General features: G+C 43.8%; 1 protein-coding gene across 1 annotated transcript in view; it reads left to right on the forward strand.

Annotated features, from left to right (window-relative positions):
* The window catches only part of GIGYF1 (GRB10 interacting GYF protein 1), a gene marked incomplete in the record, with an annotated part of 2,892,461 nt that overhangs the window by 878,584 nt on the left and 1,989,046 nt on the right, over positions 1-24,831 (forward strand). The window contains 1 exon segment of the mRNA XM_044077309.1: positions 16,910-17,080. Coding sequence (XP_043933244.1) covers positions 16,910-17,080 — 171 coding nt within the window.

Genomic DNA, 24,831 nt, shown 5'->3' on the forward strand with positions numbered 1-24,831 from the left:
TGCCTGAAACAGGAGTTCCTATGGTGGGCTCAAGCATGCCAGTCAAACCCAGGCTTGCCCTTCCACAACTTTCAAGCAAGCCAAACCATCACAACGGACGCCTCAGACCTAGGCTGGGGGGCGCACATGCTGGACAAATGCATACAAGGATTGTGGACTCCAGACCAGCTGCACCTGCACATAAACCAAAAGAAATGCTGGCAGTAAAACTAGCAATCCAGAAATTCAGACCATTCCTCAAAGAAGGCCATTTAATGATAAGGACAGACAACACCACAGTCATGTGGTACATCAACAAACAGGGAAGCACTCATTCATACCCCCTATGCAGAATGACTCTGGACCTTTGGAATATGGCTCTGAGCTACAACATCCAGTTACAGGCAATATTTGTGCCGGGAAAAGAAAACACCCTAGCAGACATGTTAAGCAGAACCACCTCGGATGCTCACGAATGGATGCTACACCGGACATCTTCAAGGCCATCACAGAGAAATGGGGAATGCCACAAATAGACCTATTCGCATCCCCACTCAATCACCAGCTCAAAAAATTCTGCACAAGGACATGCCACCCACTTGCATGGAAGGTGGACTCTCTATCCTTCAGTTGGAAAGGCCTGACAGCATATGCATTTCCACCTCTTCCTTTGATGCACAAGGTACTACTGAAAATCAAAGAGGAACGTCCAAGGATAATCCTGATAGCTCCGAATTGGCCAAGACAACACTGGTATCCATTGCTGAGGAGCATGTCTCACGGGAGAATGTGGTCAATACCCCTGATGCCTTTGATGTTAACTCAGAACAACTACAACATCATGCACCCAAACCTAAAAACCTTACAACTGACTGCCTGGAACATCACATAGCAGCAACTAAACCAGACCTATCCCAAAGGGTTAAAGACATTATCCTTGAAGCCCGCAGACCTTCAACAAGAAGGAACTATGCAGGAAAATGGAAAAGGTTTGTCATTTGGAGTACTGAAAGAGGAAAAGATGTCGAACATAGATATTGCTAACATCCTGGAGTACTTGGCAGAGCTTCTACATACAGGCCTGTCCTATTCCTCCATCAAGATACATGCATCAGCTATTTCAGCAGAATACAGCTTCGATCCACCTGTCTTTTCGCATCCTCTACTCAGGCAGTTCCTCAGAGGGATCAAGAATGTAAAACCTCCTAGGAAACCACCATTACCAGCATGGGACTTGAACTTTGTGCTAGAAAAATTGACACTCCCTCCATTTGAACCAGCAGCAACAGCAGATCTTCAACACCTATCATGGAAAACTGCTTTCCTACTGGCAATTACTTCAGCAAGGAGGGTTTCGGAACTACAGGCCTTAATGGCAGTACAACCCTTCCTAATCTTCCATCAAGATAGGGTGTCCATGAGGACTAATCCTACATTTATGCCTAAGGTGGTATCCAGAGTGTCTTTAAACCAGGCAATCCACCTACCTACCTTCTTTCCCAATCCACAGAACAGGGGGGAAAGACTGCTGCATACCTTGGATGTACATAGACAGTTACGGTACTACCTGGACAGAACCAAAGGTGACAGAAAAACTGACCAGCTTTTAGTAGCCTATGCAACAGGAAGGGAAGGAAAAGCAATTTCCAAACAGACAATCTCCAAATGGATAGGAAATTGCATAAGATTCTGTTATTCCTACCATGGATAACCAATTCCACAGAACATAAGACCTCATTCTACAAGGGCTACAGCCACTACCACAGCTTTCTTATGAGGAGTGGCAACCAAGGACATTATTGAGGCGGCTACTTGGACCTCCGTGCATACATTTGCCAAGCATTATAATTTACCTCTATACTCTAGATCCCGAGCAGGGTTTGCCACTGCTGTACTGCAAGGGATCCTAACTACACCATTATTCTTCTTCCTCCTCCCCTAGTTTGGCTATGGTATTCTACCGATTTGTTATGACTGCAGATGCATCCTTGAAGGACATAGTACAGTTTTGTACCTACCATAAATGTAGATGTCAGAACAGGATAGCATCTGCAGTCAGGATTACCCACCCTCCTTCCCCTCTGTGGTACTCCTAGGGTATTTACCCTCCTAATAACTAGCTGGGGGGGGGGGGAGTCTCTTATGGTGTATTTGTTTGTATATATGTACATACATGCTTATTTTTTGTGTTTGCCTTCTACTATTTTGGAAACATTGGCATTTATCCAAAATTTAGCTTTCCAAGAGGGCAACTGGCATCTGGGGCAAGAAACACTGAGGAAAATGGCGTCGGCTGATGCCTTTATACCCGAAGACCAGCAGAGATGACGTTGGGTGAAGTGCGACATCAGCTGAAGCCGGACCCAGACTTTGGAATCCGGCCGACCGAAGGGCTGCCTGACGACAGGACAACCCATTTGTTATGACTACAGATGCTATCCTGTTCGGACATCTACATTTATGGTAGGTACAAAACTGTACTTTGTCTCACATTATTTCATTCATTTACCAGCTGAGAAACAAATTATCTACCAAACCTAAAGGCCACTCTACTAGAGGGCATTGGCTACCTCGGTGGCCTTCTAATCTAGGTTGCCCATGGAATCTATCTGTGCAGCTGCTACGTGGGCTAACCCACATAACTTCATTTCTCATTACAAGCTAGACATTGCTTCCAGGAACAGGGCTGATTTTGGTTCCACTGTTCTGAAGAGTCTGTTCCATTGAGCAACCCAGGATAGTAGGTGCTAGGGACGCTGTCCCAACCAGCAAGAATGAAGGCGAGATAGACAGCTTAACATAAAGAAGTTATGTACCTACCATAACGTTCCTTGTTAGTTGTCGTCTTCTCGCCTTCTTTCTTGCGTCCCACCCTCCATCCCCTTATCCTAGTGGATCGAGAGGATCCCCCTTTTTCAGATTTCATTGGCTGAACTTTCTCTGGTTTTCCTTTTCTGCTTAGATAGCTTTATAGTTAGGTCCAAAGGGCTGCTAGGGTAGAATTTTTCCTTAGTTATGTCTGAAATAGCTTTTTCAAACGAGATCTGGGTAGCTTGCGTCAGGCATCATGGGATATGGGGTAGCCTCGAGCCAGTAAACAGCTCTCGAGCTATTGAAGATGGCCGAGTTGGAGCCGGGATTGGCTCCGATCCCAACCAGCAAGAAAGAAGGCGAGAAGAAGACAACTAACATGGAGCGTTATGGTAGGTACATAACTTCTTTTTATCTTCCATGCGGACAGGGCTTTCCTCAGGACTAATCCATTATTTATGCCCAAGGTGGTATCTAGTGTAGCTCTGAACCAGTCCATTCAGTTGCCTACCTTTTTCCCTAATCCCCAGAATAAAGGGGAAAGGAGATTGCATTCCCTGGATGTGCACAGACTGCTTAGATTCTGTCTGGACAGGATTAAGCCTCTTAGAAAATCTGACCAGCTGCTAGTCAGCTTTGCTACAGGGACATGGGGGATGGCCATTTCAAAGCAAACCATTTCCAAATAGGAGCACATTGCATCCATTTCTGCTGCAAGCACCATGGAAAATCTACCCCACAGGGGATAAGAACACATTCCACCAGGGCTGCATCTACCTCTACTGCTTTTGTCAGAGGAGTCCCTACCAGGGACATCCTTGAAGCTGCAACCTGGAGCTCTGTACCTACTTTTACCAAGCATTACCACTTGTCTATCTTTTCTAAATCCAGAGCAAGATTTGCCACAGCAGTCTTACAGGGCCTCATTGCTAGCCCTAATGCTCTTTAACTGCCTCCACCCATTCTTAGCTTTGGGAATCAACCCAAATGTTATGACTGCAACATTGAAACACGAAGAACATCGTACAGTTGTGTACACTTACCATAAATGCAGATGTTTGAGGGTATTCACTGTTGCAGTCCTGGTTACCCTCCCTCCAGCCCCCTGACTTCTTTTTACTTTTACTATCTTTTTTGGCATACTTTATATCATGTGTATTTGCTTTTTGCTGGGGGTGTTCCATACCGTGTAATTGCTTCCTATTGTGGGGCCACTTGACATATGGGGCAAGAAAAACTGATGTAATGGCGTTGGCTGCATGTTTTATACCCCTGACGTCATGGAAGTGACAGCATCCGACGCAGAAATTCCAAGACTCTAGTATTCAGGCCGGCTGAGGGCTACCTGCAGGCTGATAACCCAAATGTGATGACTGCAACAGTGAATACACTCTAACATCTACTTTTATGGCAAGTGTACACAACTGTACTTTCTGCTCCGCCGTACAGATCAAGCTAAAGATAAATATCCTGTTGGGGAATCTTTGTTTTTGGCTTAGTTAGGTTGCCGTTTATCTGTTGTTAGCTGCTGTCATCTAGGAAGGGGAAAATGCAAGTGCAGTCGGAACATTCCGTACAAAGATATACACAACCTCTGCTTGTTTTGCTTAGGACCATCCCAAGACCATACAGCATGTAAAATCTCCTTGTGTTACCATCTGGCAGCCCTTAAATTATTCGTAGAGAACCTGTATCTGAAGCACTTGGCCCTTAGTATAGAACCTGACCTTGCCATTGAGGGGGGAGCTGCCTAAAAAGAATGCCGAGGTCTATTGGCCTGATACTGTGCCTCTGACTTGGTACGTCCCACCAGCTACCGGTCTAGAGGCTGAGGAACGTCTGAAAACTGGTGACTTCGATGGTTACCATATCCGATGCCACCCTTTTTTCTCCAGTCTGCACAGGTTCCTTTGATGTTGGCGCCTTTAGTGTATGAGGAGGTCCTTCGTACCCTGGCCTGACGTCTGACACCAGGACCTCAGCTTCTCAGACTACTCAAAAGATAACTCCTCTCAAGACAGAATAAAAAGCAGGCATTTATCTGTCCCATTGGAAGACCAGCCTGACTGGCAAGTATTCTCCCAATCACTTTTTCAGGCCTTTATGGCCCTGAGGCCTACTGCCTCACAAACTCCTGCTCTGCTTACTCTAAGTCCCAGGGTTGGCTCTGCTAGCTCCATCCCATTTCCTGAGACTCAGGAGGAGGACTCTTCTTCCTCTTCCTCTGACGAGTCTCTCACTTATACTTCTCAGCTGGCCTCTTCCCTGGAATAATGTTCCCCAAGTGAGGACTCCTTGGAAGGAGACTCCCCACCAGAAGACATTACTTTTGAGGAGACTGTCTCCACAATGAGAGAATATTTCAAGTAGGACTCCACCCAAATGACTGAGGTACATAAAAGATAATTTGAGCTCCTACAGATGGGAGTCCGTCTCTCTCTCTCTCCCTCTTCCCTTCCTTCAGTGATTCCTGCTTACTTGGACACCTTTTGCCTCTGCCTCCAATACCCGAGAATCTCAACGTCTGGCCCCAAAAAAGCCAGACAGGTTCTACAAAGTCAGTTTATGATTGCAAATATCTCAGCCTCCCATCGTAGACCCAGCTGTGATTGTTGTGGCACCGGACAAGCAATCTAGGCATATTCCATCCTCTTTCTTACTGCCATCAGATAAGGATAGTAAGGTATGGACAGGTTGGGAAAAAAGATCTACACTTCGTCTACTCTGGCCTTTAGGGCCATTAATTTTCCTGACTTGTAGGGTAAAGTATACCCTAGGTCTAGTTTCCTAGGCCTCTATTCTGCTCTCTGCCATGCCTGACTCCCCTACAAAGCCTTAAGTTGCCTGAAAATTTCTTTCACAGCACAAGTAGCCAGGCATTCCATAAAATGCAGCTGTGATGCTGCTGAAGCCTCAACCAGGTCAGCTGCATCTGCCCTATGTTATACAGGTATTCCTGGCTCAGACTTCGACCTCTGCCAGATGACTTGAAGATGATCCTGGATGTCCCCCCTTGACTACAAGTTACCCTTTGACAGTCTGCAGAACTTTTCAAAAATCTTAAAGAAAGAAGTAAGGAACTGCAGGACTTGAAGGTATCTACTGGTATTCCCAGTTCCTAAATTCTACAGAAACTACCCAGCTAAACCAAGCTTTGTTAGAAGTGCACCTGCTCATTCTGCTTCTTCCTTTTCTTCAAAGCAAAGGAAAGGGGCCAGAAAGCCCTCATCCTCCAGAACTACTTCCTCTCACTCTACCCCCAGGCAGCCCTTTCCAGACAAACCAAACATTGCCTGACTTCCTTACTATTCCCGCCATATCCCCCTTTCTTCCCGCCTCTCTCACTGTCTTCCCCTGTGGCAACACATCACCTAAGACTGCTGGGTCCTATCAGTTGTGGAAAAAGGGTACTTTATGACCTGGCAAGAAAAGCCATCTACAAAAGGCATTCCTCTCCCTCCATAAAACAAATCCACCTGATACCCCAGGTAATTCAGGATTTACTATCACAAGGCACAATAGAGATGGTTCCTCGGGACAAGAGGGGTCAAGGGTTTTACTCCAGTCTCTTCCTGGTCCTAAAGTAGGTGGGCCGTTGGAGGCCAATACCGGACCTGTCCCTATTAAACCCCTTTCTGCATGTACCTACCTTCCGCATGCGATCCCTGCAAACCTTTTTTCCACTTTTGACACCTGGGGCCTTCATGGCCACCTTTGACCTGAAGTAGACATATCTCCATATCCCCATCCACCCAGATTTCCAAAGATTTCTACGTTTTGCTGTACCATCCTCGCAATGTCAATTTACTGCCTTGGCCTTTGTGAAAACCCTTGGTGCTGTAGACATGCTAAAGTATCTAGCTCCAGCAGTAGCCTTCTGCAGAACAAAAGGCATACAGAGCTTCCCATACTTGGGAACTTCTAGGCAAAAGAGGCAAGTACTTTTCAGGCACACTTGCAATTCACTATTTATTTCCTAGGAATTCTGGGGTTTACACTGAACCTACAGAAATCCTCCCTCATTCCATCCCAAGACCAGATCTTCTTGGGTTGCAGAATAAGGACTTATTTGATGAAGCCCTTCCTTCCTCAAGAAAAGGTCACTTTTCTAACCAGCCTTTTCCAAAAGCTAATCTGTCATCCACACCTCAGCCAGGGAATTTCTTTGTCTTCTGGACTTGATGTCAACAACCCTTCCCATGCTGCCCCTTGCCAGATTACACATGAGGAAGTTTCAGTGGTACTTTAAGAATGACTGGTCCCAACACAATCACAGTCTGACTTTTCAGTTGCCCTTCCTATGAAAAAAAAGTTAGGGTGGTGGATCCAGCAAATAATGCAGAATCCAGGTCTCACTCTAGCCCACCAAGCCAGTTCAGTGCATGTACACAGATGCCTCAGATCTGGGATGGGAGGATACTATGAACAGTCTCAAGGAAGAAGCTCAGTGGGAGCCCTCCATCCCAAAAAACGTATCAGTGTGAGGGAAACGACAGCTCTTTTCCTAGTTCTAAAGACTTTTCTCCCACTACAATCTGGTCCCCTACAAGTCTTCACAGATGACACCACAGTGATGTGGTACATCAGCAAGTAGTGGGGTACCAGATCATATTTACTTTGCAGGCTGGCCATACAAGCATGGGAGTTGGCCACTCAGTATAATGTAACATTGCAGGCAGCCTACATCCCATCACAACACAACTATCAGGATGGCCAGACAAGCGTGGGAGTTGGCACTCAATAGAATGTAACATTACAGGCAGTCCACATCCCATCGCAAGACAGCTATTGGGTAGATGCCCTCAGAAGATCATTGTCTCAAAATCACAATGGGATGTTGCACAGATGTTTTCTTGAGACATTGTCCACTAATGTGGGGCACTCCACATATCTGTTTGCCTCCCCTCAGAACAGACATCTACAGCTATTTTGCTGCAGGCTCTCTTCACGAATGTGGAAAGTGGATGCCTTCTCATTCTCATAGAAGTGGCTGATGTTCATCGTGCATACAGCTGCAGTCATAACAGATGGGTTCTCCTGCCATTAGGCGGGTCCTCGGTCGGCCGAATTCCAAAGTCTAGGTCCGGCGTTGGTTGTCGTCGCTTCTTCCCTGACGTCAGTGCGACAGGGGTATAAAGGAACCAGCCGACACCATTTTCTTCAGTCTTTCTTGCCGCGCGGTGCCTGAAGCAGAAGCAGTTTGCAAGTGCCGGTCGGCCAACTCCTGAAATTACGAAAATTTTGCAACCGAAGTCTTCTTGAAATTCAAGTACCCCGTTGGGGAAACTTTTCTTGCTTCAGACCGATGTCAGACAAAGTTAATAATTGTATTTCATGTGGGAAGCAAATACCGCATAAGGATTTTCATTCCCTCTGCATTCCTTGCTTAGGCCCAGACCACGACGTCTTGGTCTGTCGTTTTTGTGCTACATTCAACAAACGCACCATTAAGCGTCGGGCGGAGTTCGCCCAGCATTATTTTGGCAGAAAATGTAACTATATTATGTCGTCGGATACTCGACTCCAGTTTTGTCTAAAAAACGCAAAGATAAGGAACGACACACGAGGTCCGCGGCCTCTTCCGACACCACACCAAAGCCGACTACAGGTGGTCCGGTTCTCAGCGAGGCGCTTACGCAGCCCCTGCCTACCGACGACACTTCATTGGCGGTGTCTTCTGTGCCCGAGGTCGCAGGCTCCTCGGCCCACACCCCGACTACAGATACCGAAGCCACTCTTGGTGGTGAAACTCAAAATGTAGACATGTCTGCCTCCTCTCAGGGTGTCTTCAGACCTTCCTCTTCTTTTTCCATCAAGGCTTTCACTAAGTCTAAAGCAGCCATGCATTCTAAGAGACCAGCTGCACAGGGCCCTTCTCCAGGCCCCATGCCTAAAAAAGAGATGCTTAAAATGGCTGAGGATTTAATTACGCTTATCAGGGGTTCTCAACCCCCCGGACAAAAGGCCCAGAGTGGAGGAAGAATCCCCCTCCTCTGACCAGGCCTCCATTATTTCAGAGCACTCGGATGAACAGGAACATTCTTACTCCCCTTTTGAAGATTCTGATGCAGAGGAGTCCATTCCCTCTGTCTCCCCTCTAGAGGATTACTCATTTGGGGAAACCTTGCATACCTTAAGAGAGCACTTCCACTGGGAAGGCCAAGAGTATTCAGATTCCAAGAAAAGGCTTAGGGATTTTCTCTTGCTACCTCAGCACAGGCCTCTGGCTATACCTCCTGTCTTAGACATACTAGATGATGTGTATTCGGAGGCCTGCCTTAATCTGGATTCTCTACCGCCAGCCCCAGTCAAACCTGACCGGTACTACCGGGTTCCTGACTCACACCAATTTCTATACAAAAGCCATGCGGCTGACCCAGAAACTATCTCACAGGGCCCCAAGGGAATTAAGGCCTCCACTGCTAAAAATCCTTTACCTTCCGAGAGAGATTCCAGATCTTTAGAAAGGTGAGGGAAAAAGGTATACACCTCGGCCACTTTAACCATGAGGGCATTAAACTTGCCAGTTCCATATGTTAAAGTACCAACAGTTTCTGTTATCACAGTTGAGAAGCAAAATGTCACAACCTGAACAACCAGACTTGAAGGAGTTGCAGGATTTGATGCATAGTGCAGAACAAGTGGGTAAACATACCTTGCAATGTGGTTTTGATGCTCTAGAGGCCTCATGTAGAGCTGCTGTTACAGGATCAGTCATACGCAGACATGCCTGGCTCAAGTAGCAAACCTTACCAGATCATGTCAAAGCTAAATTACTAGATGCCCCACTACAAAAGGATGTATTATTTGGTGTTAAAGCTGAGGAGGTATTAAAGAAAATGGAGGAAAAGGCTAAATCAATGCAAACAGTGAAAGATTTTCTACAGGTACAACCTCCACGTTTCAGTAGAAATTGGCCCTCCAAAAATTGGTCCTTTCCAGCCACGGACAGACCCCAAAGAGGTAGATACAGACGCCCGAGGGGCAAAGGGCAATCTCAAGGATCGTTTAGAGGCAGACAATGGCAAGCTCCTACACAAAGAGGTGGTGAGGATAGTTCGCAGCCATTCAGAAAGCAAGCCCAATGACTTTCCCCTTTGCATGCCAAGCAAGGCTCAAATGGCAGCACCCTTAGGTGGAAAACTGGCATTATTTTCGAAAAATTGGCATATTGTCACAAAAGACAAATGGATCCTGGACATTATAAACAGAGGCTGCAGATTCCATTTTCACACCCTTCCAAAAATGAGAGGCCTGCCAAACCTCCCACACAATCAAAAGGCAGAGGCACAAAGACAAATTTCAGATCTCATGGACATGAAAGCTATTCAAGAGGTACCTACTCAAGAACAAGGTCAAGGTTTTTATTCCAGACTATTCCTGGTACCAAGGAAGGGAAAAGATTGGAGACCTATTTTGGACCTAAACATCCTAAACACATTTTTACTCATACCAAAATTCAAGATGCTCACATTACAGCAGCTTCTTCCCATGCTGGGCAAGGAGTCTTGGCTGGTAACATTGGACCTCAAGGAGGCATACCTGCATGTCCCAATCAGACAAAATTGCAGAAGATACCTCAGATTTCTTGCAGGTTCAACCCATTACCAATTCTCTACATTGCCCTTTGGCTTATCTACTGCACCCAGAGTATTCATGAAATGCCTGGCATCAGTAATTGCCTACTGCAGACTTCAAGGGATACAAATATACCCATATTTGGACGACTGCCTGATCAAGCGGTCAGCAAGCACATACTTCTGAAACATCTGGCTTTTGTAATAATGTTGTTGAATTCTCTGGGATACACAGTCAACAAAAAGAAATCAAGGCTATTACCCTCTCAGAAAATAATTTTCCTGGGTGCCAACTTGGACACAAACACCCAGATGGCCTACCTCACACCAGAGAAACGGGGGCAACTAACTCAATACTTCAAAAAACTAGCAAATTTCACCAGGCTGACTGCAAGGAAAAACCTGCAGGCTCTGGGATTCATGGCATCTTGCATCCTACTAATCCCATGTGCAAAGCTGCATATGAGGAAACTTCAATGGTACCTGAAAAACCTATGGTCTCAACACAGCCACAATTTGGAAACAATATTACCACTAATTCCGTGTCTTCAAAAGGAATTTCTGTGGTGGGCTCAAGCATGCAGAACAAACACAGGTCTCCCATTCTGCAAGCCTCAAGCAAATCAAGTCATCACAACAGACGCCTCGGACTACGCCTGGGGGGCGCACATGACAGATCGGTGCATTCAGGGCAAATGGTCCCAAAAAGAAAAGCACCTTCACATCAATCAAAAGGAAATGCTAGCAGTAATAAATGCTATTCTAGCTTTCAAAGACCTTCTGTATCCAGGTCAACTGTTGATAAGGACAGACAACACCACAGTAATGTGGTACATAAACAAACAGGGAAGAACCCATTCATACCCCCTATGCAGGCTGGCCATGTCACTTTGGAACATGGCTCTGGAATTACAAATCGAACTTCAAGCACAGTACTTGCCAGGCAAGGAAAACACGCTGGCAGACAACCTAAGCAGAAATATGACAGATCCACACGAATGGAAGTTGCATCCTCAAGTTTTTACAGAGATAATACAAGCATGGGGAAGGCCAGACATAGATCTCTTTGCCTCCCACAAAAATCACCAATTGACAAAATTCTGCTCAAGGACTTTTCATCCACAGGCCTGGAGAGTGGACGCTCTCTCTTTCAGTTGGACAACAATGACAGTTTATGCCTTTCCACCTCTTCCTCTGCTGCCCAAAGTTCTATTAAAAACCAGAGCAGACAGACCAAAGATTATTCTCATTGTTCCAGACTGGCCAAGACAGCACTGGTATCCACTCCTGAGGAGCCTGACCCATTCTGCACCATGGACCCTGCCTCTAATGCCTCTTCTGAATCGGCATAGCTTCAAAACTCTTCACAGTCAGCTGAAAACACTCAATCTGGCCGCATGGAAGATTCCTTAACATCACAACAGACCCTACTCTCCAAGAAGGTGCAGGATGTCATTTTAGAGGCCAGAAGGCCGTCTACTAGAAAAGCTTACTCCGCAAAATGGAAACGGTTTTGTGCCTGGAATGAGAAAAAGGGCCAGAATCCTGGAAAACTGAATTTACCTTAAATATTACAGTATCTAGCTGAGCTGCTAAGCAGTGGACTTTCATTTTCTTCCATCAAAATCCATGCCTCAGCCATTCCTGCAGAATACAACACTGATCCACCTTTATTCTCTCACCCCCTCAAGACAGTTCCTCAGAGGGGCGAAGAACATAAAACCCCCAAGGAAACGACCAATACCTGCTTGGGACCTCAATTTCATTCTAGAAAAGCTGACCTTGCCTCCCTTTGAGCCAGCTGCCTCAACAGATTTGCAATATTTGTCCTGGAAAACAGCTTTCCTTCTGGCTATCACCTCAGCTCGCAGGGTATCGGGACTACAAGCCCTCATGGCTGTGCAGCCTTTTGTCATCTTCCATCAGGACAGAGTTTCCTTACGAACCAACCCGTCCTTTATGCCATAGGTGGTATCCAGGGTAGCTTTGAATCAGGCTATCCACTTACCGACCTTTTACCCTAATCCTCAAAACAAAGGGGAGAGACTACTGCATTCCTTGGACATCCACAGACAGCTGCGTTATTATTTGGACAGAACAAAGCCTTTCAGAAAAACAGAACAGCTCTTTGTGTCCTATGCTATAGGAGCTCAAGGGAAGCCAATTTCCAAACAGACAATCTCAAAATGGATAGCCCACTGCATACGCTTTTGTTACTCTTTTCGTGGTAAAACTGTACCTGCAGGCATCAGATCTCACTACACAAGGGCCACAGCTACCTCTGCAGCTTTCCTCAGAGGAGTTCCTAGCAAAGATATTTTGGAAGCAGCCACTTGGAGTTCTCTGCATACCTTCTCCAAGCACTACCACCTACCATTATACTCCAAAACTAGAGCAGGCTTTGCCACTGCAGTCTTGCAGGGCATCCTGGCTCCTCCTAGTTCCACCTAGTGCCTACCACCCTTTTCTTAGCTTTGGGATTCTACCCATCTGTTATGACTGCAGCTGTATGCACGATGAACATAGTACAGTTTTGTACCTACCATAAATGTAGATGTTCGCGTGCTAATACAGCTGCAGTCCAGGTTTCCCTCCCTCCTTCCCTTCTTGGCACAGGCCTATTGGCTAACACCTCCTCATACAACCTGATTGGGGTATTCATTTATGGTGTATTTGCTTGCAACTACTGTATTTTGATTATATTGCATTGCTTTATTATATAAATTTATGTATTGCCTTCCTTCTGGGGGCACCTGACATCTGGGGCAAGAAAAACTGAAGAAAATGACGTTGGCTGGTTCCTTTATACCCCTGTCGCACTGATGTCAGGGAAGAGGCGACGACAACCGACGCCGGACCTAGACTTTGGAATCCGGCCGACCGAGGACCCGCCTGACGGCAGGAGAACCCTTCTGTTATGACTGCAGCTGTATTAGCACTCTAACATCTACATTTATTGTAGGTACAAAACTGTACTTTTTCTGCTTACAGATGTCTAGGGATTGCACAAGAGTCCGCATTGAACTTTAATGTCGATGGTTTTGCATAGCTGAAAATATGCTATAAAATAACTGACCTCCTGTCCCCTGAAACCAACCTAGCTCTCTGCAAAAAAATGTAGTACTTCCTAAAATTGAATACTGCCTACCATTTCTTGTGTTCTACTCTACTGCGGTGATGGTGCTGCAGTAAGTAGCGTTGTTGCCTCACAGTAAGACGTCCCGTTTGGTTCTCAGCTAGAGCGTCTTCTGTGTGGAGACATGCATGAATGGGCGTACCTTCGTTGAAAGTTGTGTGTCCGGGCCGGCAACTCGGCACGTAAAAATCTACTGCCAGTCATTAGCAGACCGGAGGTCCGCTGTGGCGACCCCTAACTGGGAAAAGCTGAAAGACACATTTCTTGTGTTCTATTCAGTCTACAGTAGACATAGGCTTCAAGTTGCAGACGACAGAATAGACAGATTTGCTCCTCTTGTTGATCTTCCAACCTGTCATTGTAATCTGTAGAAAAGTTAATTAGGATGATCAGTCAGTTACAGGTAGCCGATCTCCTATGCTTCTTGATTTTAAGATCTAAATGACAGCTACTGCTTACAGTTAAAGGATAGCTCCCCCTTCAAACAGTAAATTTATTTCCAGAGAAGTAGTCAGTCGAAAAGGATTTTTCTGTCTTGGCCCCCATTTAAGTGTTCCACAAGAATGAGACTTTTCCAGTGCAGACCCTACAGGCATGCAAATCTGCTTTATGTAAATGTCTCCCCAGTGAAGTGGTATGAATTGCTTTAGGGATAATTAATACAAGTACAGCATTGCAAAGACTAAACTAAATACTTAAATGTACAGTTTCTGGATTACAATCTCCTTTTGCAGTTCAAATACTACAATTCTGGTAGTTGTCCCATTACTACATCTATGTCTGTATTGTGTATGTTTTTAGGAGCAAACTGGCATCTTACTTGTTTGAACAAACTGTGTAGTTATGTATAATTTTCTGTATTCTATTTTACTAGTCTATAATATTGACTGACTCTGATTGTGACTGAAAAGGGGCTTTGGACCATCTCACAAGTCTACATGTTTGGCTGTACCCCTTTGGGGTGAAGGGGATGTAATATATTGCACAGATGTCTGTGTGTGCTGGTTGTAATATAAGTTAGTTTGTTCTGATGGGTGCTGTCTGCTGTCCTATGTGCTGCTGCCTTTTCACCAAAAACTGGTAGTAATGCTCTTATAGAATGAACTGAAACAAACTGGGAATGTTGTAAAATGGCTTTTAAGCTTCCATTTTGATTTCTTCAGCTGAGAGGCCCTGCACATTCACTTTCGGCTTCTCAAAAGCTGAGGCAGGTGTCGGCATTCTAAGTTGTTTGAAATTAACTTCTTGGACATCCACTAATAGTCTTGAACTTTTTATTGATTTCTGACAAGCACATCATCGTCATTATTTTGCTGTGGTGTCAAATCACTTTGGTATGGCAAGGTTTTTCCCAGGTAGTTTGCACGGTCATTGTAGGTTTGCAGTTCTAATGTACGTTTAATTTTCCATGTGGTCTGTCTGTGGTCATTCTTCAGTATCCCTGTTCTCTAGTATGGTTGTCCTTGGGCCCGCAGTCTCCAAATCTCCCAATGGATTAATGAATCCAGTTTCTCTACAAATTGACATTACAGAAGCCTGCAATTTAGGTACTTTTTTTTTTACAGAAGCAATGTACCTACTATGAATAGCTGAACATTTTTTTTTTCTTTTAAATACCTTTAAAAGAAGCTTTGAATGGAACACACATGAAGTGATTCAGATAATGAATGAATATAGTCATGTTTCAGAAGGTGTGAATGAAAACTGAGTCATCTATTGCTATTCTGTCTGTGAGAAGGAATGAGAATCACTTACGTCCATCAAGGCTCACATGAAGGATACTTGAAACAAGAGTCTGAAAAGAATGTAAAGCGGAAAACCAAGATCCTGCCCCATCCTAGCCATTTTTGTAGAAAAATGTATTAAATTCTTATAAGAAACACTTTGAAAGTAGTTCAGAACACAAAAACAGAATGAAAAAGACAATGAGTTCCAGGTAGAGTTTTCCTTAAAGCTGAGTGACATCTCCAAGTGTTTGTGCAGTTACAGCCTACTTAGGTCTCTAGGCATCAGATGTTGTTTGTTCGTATTTGCATAAACAGTTGCAAAACCATACTACATACAGTGTACAAAAAATTAATCTTAAAGCTTATGCAATGGCAAACAGCTGTCTTGATGCAGGTAAAACAATATTAATTGTTATTCCCGTAATTATTTATATTGTCAGAAATATATATGCTTCTAAATATCTTCACATCCGAATAGCACAGACAGAACTGCTTAACCTTGTATGAAAGCTCCCAGCTTGGTGAACAGAATACTGCTGACAGTTTGTGTATGACTTGAAAGGTTGCTGAGAAATTGCAAGTTGTTTATAAAGCATTACAAACTTTATAGTTATCATGTTTACTTTGACTTATAAACTTTCATTTCAAAAACTAGAGCCTAAAGAATACTAGGACTATAAAAATAGTGTTGAGTTTGCCATTTACTACTTTGGTAACCTGTATGATTCCAGAGGTGTGAACATTCGTTTGAATTGTGAGGACACAATATGATTCTGTGAAAAAGCTTTGGCTCCGCCTGTTGTCAGTAACTGTGCAAACTTTGAGCTGCATTGGAGGGAATGAATTAAGGCCACTTTTTCTTTGCTGTGTCAGTCGATTTCTCTCACTCGAATGCCATGGACATATGTGCAGACATATTTTAAGGGTGAAGTCCAGTTTTGCTAAGAGAATGCCATGACATCAGATTTACAAGTGATTATAAACAGGTGTTTCCAAATTTCGTTGTACTTGTGCAATTATAGTAAAGGAATCTTCTCTTATCATCTTGTCAATTGTGTGTTCATATGGATAGTATTCAGAGTAGAAGCAGCTACCAGTTCCATAGTTGTGAAGCATGGCAACTAGATCAGTGCTATTTTTATGACTCTGTGGCAAAGGGAATAATTTTATTTTATACAGTTTCCACTTCTACAGACTTGTACTAGTGCAGGGCTCTGTCTGCAGAAGTAAAATTACACTGTAAAAAGAATAATGATGGAGATTCCTGAAAAAAAAGTGAAGTTCTCTTAATTCTGTTACGAGCACCTTCACTTTTAATGTGCTTTCATATATCTGGCATATATTTTAGTTTTCTGAGTGAATCAGTAGAACTTTGGCAGAAATAGCTGGACGAGTTGGTATAATGGATAAGTTGTTTAACATACCAAGCAAGGTGCTGGGCTTGATTCTCACATGGGGTAATTGGCTAGGCTTAAAATGGCCAACAAGGTCAGTTAGCTTAGTACAGTCTGTGAACCTATAAAAAAAAGTGAAAACCATGCTGATACAGGACTTAAGGAAACTGCCCTATTCAGGCAGGTTAGTTTGTGTAGTGTAAACAGCAACTCTTTTTCAGTGTAGTGTGATCATGCTTCAGTAGAGCTTCATATTGTTTTAAGAGTAACTTTTTTTTTTAAAAGGGCGAGGAGGCTTTGATGAAGGGAGTACAGCGTCATCCCGCAAAGAATATGCACGTTCTGACAGTGATAACTGGCGCACTCTTCGAGAAGAACACGATGAAGATGATGAAGGCAGCTGGCGAGTGGCAGGATCAAGACGAGAAAATGAAAGGTGGCGTTCTACTAGCCCAGGTATGTTGCTGTGATGATAACTTCCTTTAGCAGTGAAATGGCAAGATTTCTCTTTACTTTACTTTCCCATTCCTTGGAGTCTCACAAAGCTCCTTTTTAGGACCACTACTGTTTAACTTATCAATGACCTAAATGCAGCAGCAGCAGCAGAAGTGCCCGTAGCACAACACACCGATGATTCCACTCTTTATGCTGCTAGGCAGTACCCATGCTGCAGACATTTGCCCAGAAATCCGCCTCCATAGCTCCATAAATGCTTGACTCAACTCACACTCCTCCTGTATCAAAAAAAAAAAAAAAGAGCTAAACTATGACCGTACACCCGCACAACTATCTCTCCTGCCACAAAAAAAAAAAAATACCTTTAATATACTGTCATCCGCAAGACCAATATAGAACTGGGTGTGATTATAGATGTCTACCTGAAATTTGATTTCCACCTTAAGCAAGCCATAAAGATGTAGCACTAAAAGCTAGGCTGTGTATATTGAATAAAACACTACCTTGCTGACTCTGCTAGGCAACACCTAGCCATTGCTTTAATACTTCCCACTCTGTTATACCTCTGCCATCCTAACCGTTCTCATTTCTTTAGTAATCATTTGAAATGTCTGTACCCACTGGAGCAAGTCTCCAAACATGGAGACTGAATTGCCGAAAGATAGGACTTGCATATACAAACTCCCGAGATGCCATTTCTGAATATTCCCTTTTCTTGGAGGTATGGCGTTCTCGGAGTTGTTATCGCTCTGCAGAACAGAGTTTTAAACAGAAGAGCAGTTTTCGGGATTTGCTCTCCTCCAGGTTTTCGGTCTTTTTTTTCCTTAGCTTTTCGGAACTTAACATTTCGAATGTGACATTTCAAAAGGGAGCCCAACTTCTCTCTCTCTCTCTCAGCTGGACTATAACAGTGCTGCAGTAAAGCAGCCAAGTTTGTAATCAACCAGTAATATAGATGACATCACTGCTCTCTAAAACAACTAAACCTGCTCAAACTAATTACCTATTGTACTCCGTTACCAAAAGATTGCTGCATAGCCGTGAAAAATTACCATCACTTCACTTCATCATTCAACCTTATGCTAATAAGATGCCTTTGTGCTGATCTGACATCATTATTCTCCATAACTAAACTGAAGAATGCAGCATACTCCTTGTACTCGCACTGCATTGCTGATAGCTAGAATACCATCCCGCATCAGTTGAGCAGTCTGCAACCTGAAAGACCTTTTAAATGCCAGCGGAAGTAGTACATGATGAATAAATGGCTCTCCACCATACCTGGTTAAACTGGTGCTAATATAGCTATATGAATTCATGCCATAACTCTGCTGCAAAAAAATGTATTGTCATACCTGTACCCTCCTGTGTCATCTTTTCTTTATCTTCCTTGTCTCTCTTCCCATCTTTCCTTGGGCTACTCTAGCTCCCTTATCTCGTCTTCCCATGTCCTCGATTTTGAACACGTCTTTATAGTAACAATTAGTCATGTAAAACCTGACCATCTCTGCATACTGATGATACTGTTCTGCATATACCTCTCTGTATCTAAAATGTTCATATACATCCAGTGTAACTATTTTTAATCACAACTCTGAAATTGATGTAACTGATGTCAGGGATATCTTAATAGAACTTTTGCTCATGAATGAAACTGAGAATGATGAATTAATGCAGATGATGTCCATGATGAGGGCACTGCTCAGTCAGACGTTGCTGGTAAACAAATGTCAAAATAAATAAATCTTTAGTACTTAAGTTGTAAAGTTGATTCTCATTTTCAGGTCACCTGCATAGACAAGAGTATTTTTTGTATTTTTACAGATTTATTTAGTGATGCTGCCTGTCTTAATTTCCAAGAAAGGGGGCATTAAAATTTACCCAGTGATAAATCAACAAGAAACTTTTACTTTATTTAGAAAACTGCCTGTTTTTTTAAGTGTCTTTCTGTTCACTTTGTGTGTTTCCCTGTTGAAGGTTTGTGTGGCAATAAATCAGATCCTCAGCCTTGAGGAATCCCAAATCAGTTTAAGGTTGCGTGCGAGGTAGAAGCCCCTCTAAGGTGTCAAGTCCTGTACCTGAGGCCTTCTCCCAGAGGGCTGAAATAAATAAAAAAAAACTGTTACATAGAAACCACTCTGGAAGATTAAAATGCCCATAATGCCTCATTTAAGTACCAACAGACTTGACCATAGGTGAAGATTAAGTGTAGACTTTGGTATTACTGTGGTCTTGCTTCACTGTCAGTTTTCACTGCCAGCAAGAATGCAGCTACCTTTTAATCAGTTGTTAGTATTGCCTGTCCCTTCCCTGATAGGTACATTACCCTAACATTCTTAAACTCCTTTACCAAAGGCAGACGTTTGGAGACTCACCTGAGAAGCACAGAGCAGCTGTTTGCTGAGGAAATGCCAAGACTTCAGATTTACAGATGGTGATAAATCACCCCTTGTCCTTGGCATTAAGTAACAAGTCAAATGTTTTTTATTTTTGTTTTCTGGGGTAGAGCTCTGATCTCCATGGACTTTTTTCACACTCCGCCTGGGAGCTGTGTCTGATTAAGTGACTTGCTCATAGTCACACAGTTAAACAGTGGAGGCTGAGGGAGTCTAACCTTGTACCTCGAACATAGGAAACAGCTTTTCAGCTCCATAATCCTGTATACCAACTGCCAGACAGAAACATGTGCTCATATAATGTTAGAAACATTGTCATTTGCACATGGGAGAGAGAGCTTCTGTCAACATTGGAATCAGGCTCCTGTCCTGATACTTTCCCGGAAGTATAACGTTTTGTGGTGTCAGGATTCCCTAAGGGTACTTCTCATCAGCCGTTTGGAAGAACGATAAGGACATTGATTGTACAAGTGCTTGCAAGTGACTTGCCATGCGAGTAAAAAGGTAAACACTAAATCCATATGTCTGGCCTTGTTTATGAATAGGCTTTTTCTAAGAGTACATTCTCCGCCAAGGAGCAGTACTTCATGTTAGAGAGTTTGAGTACTAGCCTCCTCTAAAGGTGTGCATTATTAGCGAAGAACTTACCATAGCTTCAGATGTAAACCCATCCTGGAATATCTGGTGGAAGCTGTAGCATCACTAGAATCCATTATAGCAAACCTTTGCTAATGATAGAGGTGTCCATGTTTCAGAAGAGCCAGGCAAATGAAAGATCCTTGTGTGTCTTTGTGCTAAAGAGAACTTGATGCTGGAACAGGGAAGGCCATAACTGTGGGACAGCTATGTTCAAGAACTGACTGAAAGCAACCCATCCACCCAAGCCAGAGGTGTTTAAAGCACTTGTGGCCACTGCATTCAGGGAGGAGACCTGTAAATTCTGGGACATACCTGCTGCTGTAATGAAAAGGTGTCCTGAAAGTGCTGGAGAAGATATGCTCCATCTGCCATGTGGAGATGGCACTGCAATGCGAACTAATTTGCTAGACATGACACAAGTGTTAGCCTGCATATCAGCGGCTTACACAACTCTGGGTGATATCACAGCTAGGTAAGTGCCATATACAGTGGATATAAAAAGTGTACCCACCTCAGTTAAAGTGCCAGGTTTTCGTGATCTAAAAAAACGAGACCACAAGAAATCATTTCAAAACTTTTCCCACCTTTAATGTGACCTATAACCTGTACAATTCAATTGAAAAGCAAACAAATCTGTTAGGGGAAAAAATATAAAAAAATAAAAAACGTATAGTAAGCTGGTTGCACAAGTGTGCACACCCTTAAGCTGATACTTTGTTGAAGCATCTTTTGATTTAATTTCAGCATTTTGTCTTCTTAGGTAGGAGTCTATCAGCATGGCACATCTTGATTTGGCAATATTTGCCCACTCTTCCTTGCAAAAGCGCTCCAAATCTGTCAGATTGCGAGGGCATCTCTTGTGCACATCCCTCTTCACATCACCCCACAGATTTTCTATTGGATTTAGGTCTGGACTCTGGCTGGGCCATTCCAAAACTTAAATTTTCTTCTGATGAAGCATTTCTTTTGTTGATTTGGATGTATGCTTGGGGTCATTGTCATGTTGAAAGGTGAAATTTCTCTTCATCTTCAGCTTTCTAGCAGACGCCTTAAGGTTTTGGGCCAAAATTGACTGCTCACAATTCCTTCCACCTTGGCTAAAGCCCCAGTTCCAGCTGAAGAAAAGCACCCGCCCAAAGCATGGTATTGCCACCACCATGCTTCACCATGGAGCTGATGTTCTTTTGGTGACGCGAAGTTTTGTTTTTGCGCCAAACGTATCTTTTGGAATTGTGGCCAAAATGTTCAACCTTGGTCGCATCAGACCATAACACATTTTCCCACATGTTTTGTTTTGCAAATTTTAGCCAAAGCCCGGATGTTTTTCTGTGTAAGAAAAGGCTTCCGTCTTACAACCCTACCCCATAGGCCCAGGCATATGGAGATTACGGGAAATTGTTGTCATATGTAGTACACAACCAGTACTTGCCAGAAATTCCTGCAGCTCCTTCAGTGTTGCTGTAGGTCTCATGGCAGCCTCCCTGAAGAGTTTTTGTCATGTCTTTTCATCAATTTTGGAGGGATGTTCATTTCTTTGCAACGTCACTGTTGTCCCATATTTTCTCCACTTTTTGATGACTACCTTCACTGTGTTCCATGGTATATCCAATGCTGTGGAAATTTTTTTGTACTCTTCTGACTGATACCTTTCAACATTGAGATGCCTTTGATGCTTTTTAAGCTGTCTGCGAACCATGGCTTTTGCTGCAGGAGGCAACTGAGTAAATGTCAGGGAAATCCTACTAGGACAAGTGAACTTTATTTGGTGTTAATCAGAGTTTCTCTAATTGATGGCAGGCGTTTAGCCAAGAAGACTCAATGCTGTAATTAAAGCAAAAGGTGCTTCAGCAAAGTATTAGTTTAAGGGTGTGCGCACTTACGCAACCAGATTATTGTACATTTTCATTTTTTATATTTTTCCCCTAACAGATTTGTTCAATTGAATTGTACAGGTTATAGATCACATTAAAGGGGGGAAAAGTTTTGAAATGATTTATTGTGGTCTCATTTTTTATATCACAAAAACCTGGCATTTTAACAGGGGCATGTACACTTTTTATATTCACTGTAGGTCAGAAGCTTTCATAGTGTAGTACTGTGAATACAGTGCTGAAGTACATTATTTTTGGCTCCTCATAGCTGAGGCCAATCTGTTTTCTGTCTGCTAGCGATCTGTATCGGATGCATGATGCATTCCTCACTTGTACAGAGGTGTGCTGTCAGCTATATACTAGCCATGACAGCACTGGCACAAGAAAACTTTAAGCTGGCATTCGTGTTATTCTGCCTGACGTCAGGCAAGAGCAGGTGGCTTGCAGTATTATTGTGCTGGATTTTGAAGAGGATGGCATTCAGCACCATTATTTCTGCCTTCCCTGATGCTTGGCCATGCAGCTGTTTCTTCCATGTTTAGCACAGTTTCTGGATGCTGTTAGAATTCAAGATGGAGATGGTGCTGCTTGATTCTGTATGTTCCTAAGTGAGAACCTCTCACACTGAATACACTGTGGGAGTGCTGTTTTCCTTTGGTTATTTGGTTGTACTGGTGGTTCCACTATACCAGAGGTGGACCTCTGGGATACGATATTCCTTTCATGTGAACAGAAAGGATGCTACCACCCTTTCCACCCACATTTTGATGTGCGTGAGAACCTTCTGCTGCCTCCTGCCCCACCCTTGGAACTGTGTGTAAGTTTGGCATGGGCAGCTGCATACATTGGGCTCCTGCATGAACATTTGCCTCTACCTGTATCCAGACAGAGCCTTCTGGGACAGTAGTGGAAGATTGTAGTCCAAGGGTGTCTCTTGCCAACATGGTATGATATGAGGTCCTTTTCTGTCTGCTGTCCTCAAAGCAGGTATGCCACCCTTTTTCCTCTGTGGCTTTGCTAATGACCTTTGTCTGGGAGAGTCTCTTTCCCAGCTGCTCTTTTGTCAGGATAGCATCTTTGAAATTGGTATACATCTGATGTTCTTATTTTTTCATGTTGCAGTATTCAGAACTTTTCTGCTGGATGTCTGGTGCTGCAGGCAGCAACCTCCCTGCAGTATTCATAACTGTAGGGAGGTTGCTGCCTGCAGCACCAGATATCCAGCCAGTATATTAAAGTCTTGCGCGCAGGTGTACATGCGATGTTTGTGAGGGCCTTAAACAGATGTTTGCTATAAAGGTGACATCTGCACCTACCCACTTCAGAACTTGTCTGCTGCAGTGATCTTTGGACCTGTGACCGCCAGCTTTGGGAAGCAGTCGGCTACAGATAACTGTCCTTTCATTGTTATCTATTCTTTTGAGATGTATGTCACCTAGAAGGGGGATGTGTGCTTGTAGAAGACAAATTCCACACAAGGATACACATGACAAGTGCTTGTTTCATCTAGGGGAGGCCCACTACCATATGTTTTGTGATATTTGTAAATCGTTTATGCGTAATGCTCTTCGCAGCTGTCTGGCTGCTCTCAAACTATGTCTGGAGAACTAGGGAATCTGGCGTCTAGCGTTAGGTATGGAAGGCAGGGTAGGTACGTCCGATGAGCTGCCTAGGAAGAAGGCCAAAAAAGTTAGGCCAGGCGCCCATGCTGCACCTCAGGAGTCGGTGAGACTCTCGAGGCAGATGTTAGCCCAGGGTCTCATTGGACTGTTTCTCAGGTGGAACCGGGAACCGCATTGGAAGCCGCCTGCCGGAAACGCTAGGTACGTCCACTGAGGTTGATAGCCATCAGTACCATGGATCATGGTGTTGAAGGGGGGCCTACTCCTGCTCTGCAATCCTCCCAGATGTCAGCTTTTAAAATGACCCATCCAACTCCTCTGAAGAGAAAACAAAAATTAAAACCTACAGAACAGCAGTCTGCCCCTGGATTGGAAGTCTTCTCCCAAAATCTTTTCAGGGTATTACAGGCCCTACAGTCACAAGTACCTTGACCTGCTCCTACTCCTGTGCAGGCTTTAAAAGAGCCAGAATAAGAATACTCCTCTGATTTTTCCCTTACTGTTCTCAAATTGAATCCCCTAAGGATTCATTACCCCCTGAGGAAGAGAACTCCATCAGTCTTGAATCTCCAGGGGAAGAATTTTCTTTTGGAGATACCATCTCTCTCATGAGAGAACACTTCAGATGGCAGGCCTCGGATGTCTCAGAAATGAAAGTAGTATTTTGAATTACTACTAATGGATCAATCATCGCCATCTGCAGTCTCTCCCTTGTTTTCAGCCTTTCAAGATGCCTTTTTGGCTGTTTCACAGGCCCATGACTCTCAACTTCCAGCTTCTGAATGCCCAGACAGGATGTTCTTCGGGTTTCACTGTTGCAGTCATTACATTTGGGTAATCTGCTGGCAGGTTGCCCTCAGTTGGCTTGAATTCCAAAGTCTTGGGTCCTGCGTCGGTTGCTGTCTCCTCTTCCATGACGTCAGGTCGTCAGGGGTATAAAACATGCTGCCGACACCATTTTCTTTAGTTTTTCTTGCCGCACGGTGCCCGAATCAGAAGCATTTCGCAAGTGCTGGTCGGCCGACTACTGAAATATTCTAGTTTGAGTTTCAGAACCAAAGTCTTCACTAAAGCTAAGTACCCCGTTGGGGAAACTTTTTTCTTGCCTTTTACCGATGTCAGAAAAAGTTAATAATTTTATTAATTGTGGGAAGCAATTACCTCATAAGGGTTTCCATTTCTACTGTATTCCTTGCCTAGGCCCTGATCACAACGTGCCTGGC

Source organism: Protopterus annectens, chromosome 7.part0 (assembly GCF_019279795.1).
Source record: "Protopterus annectens isolate FY-2018-M chromosome 7.part0, PAN1.0, whole genome shotgun sequence".
NCBI classification, from domain to species: Eukaryota; Metazoa; Chordata; order Ceratodontiformes; family Protopteridae; genus Protopterus; species Protopterus annectens.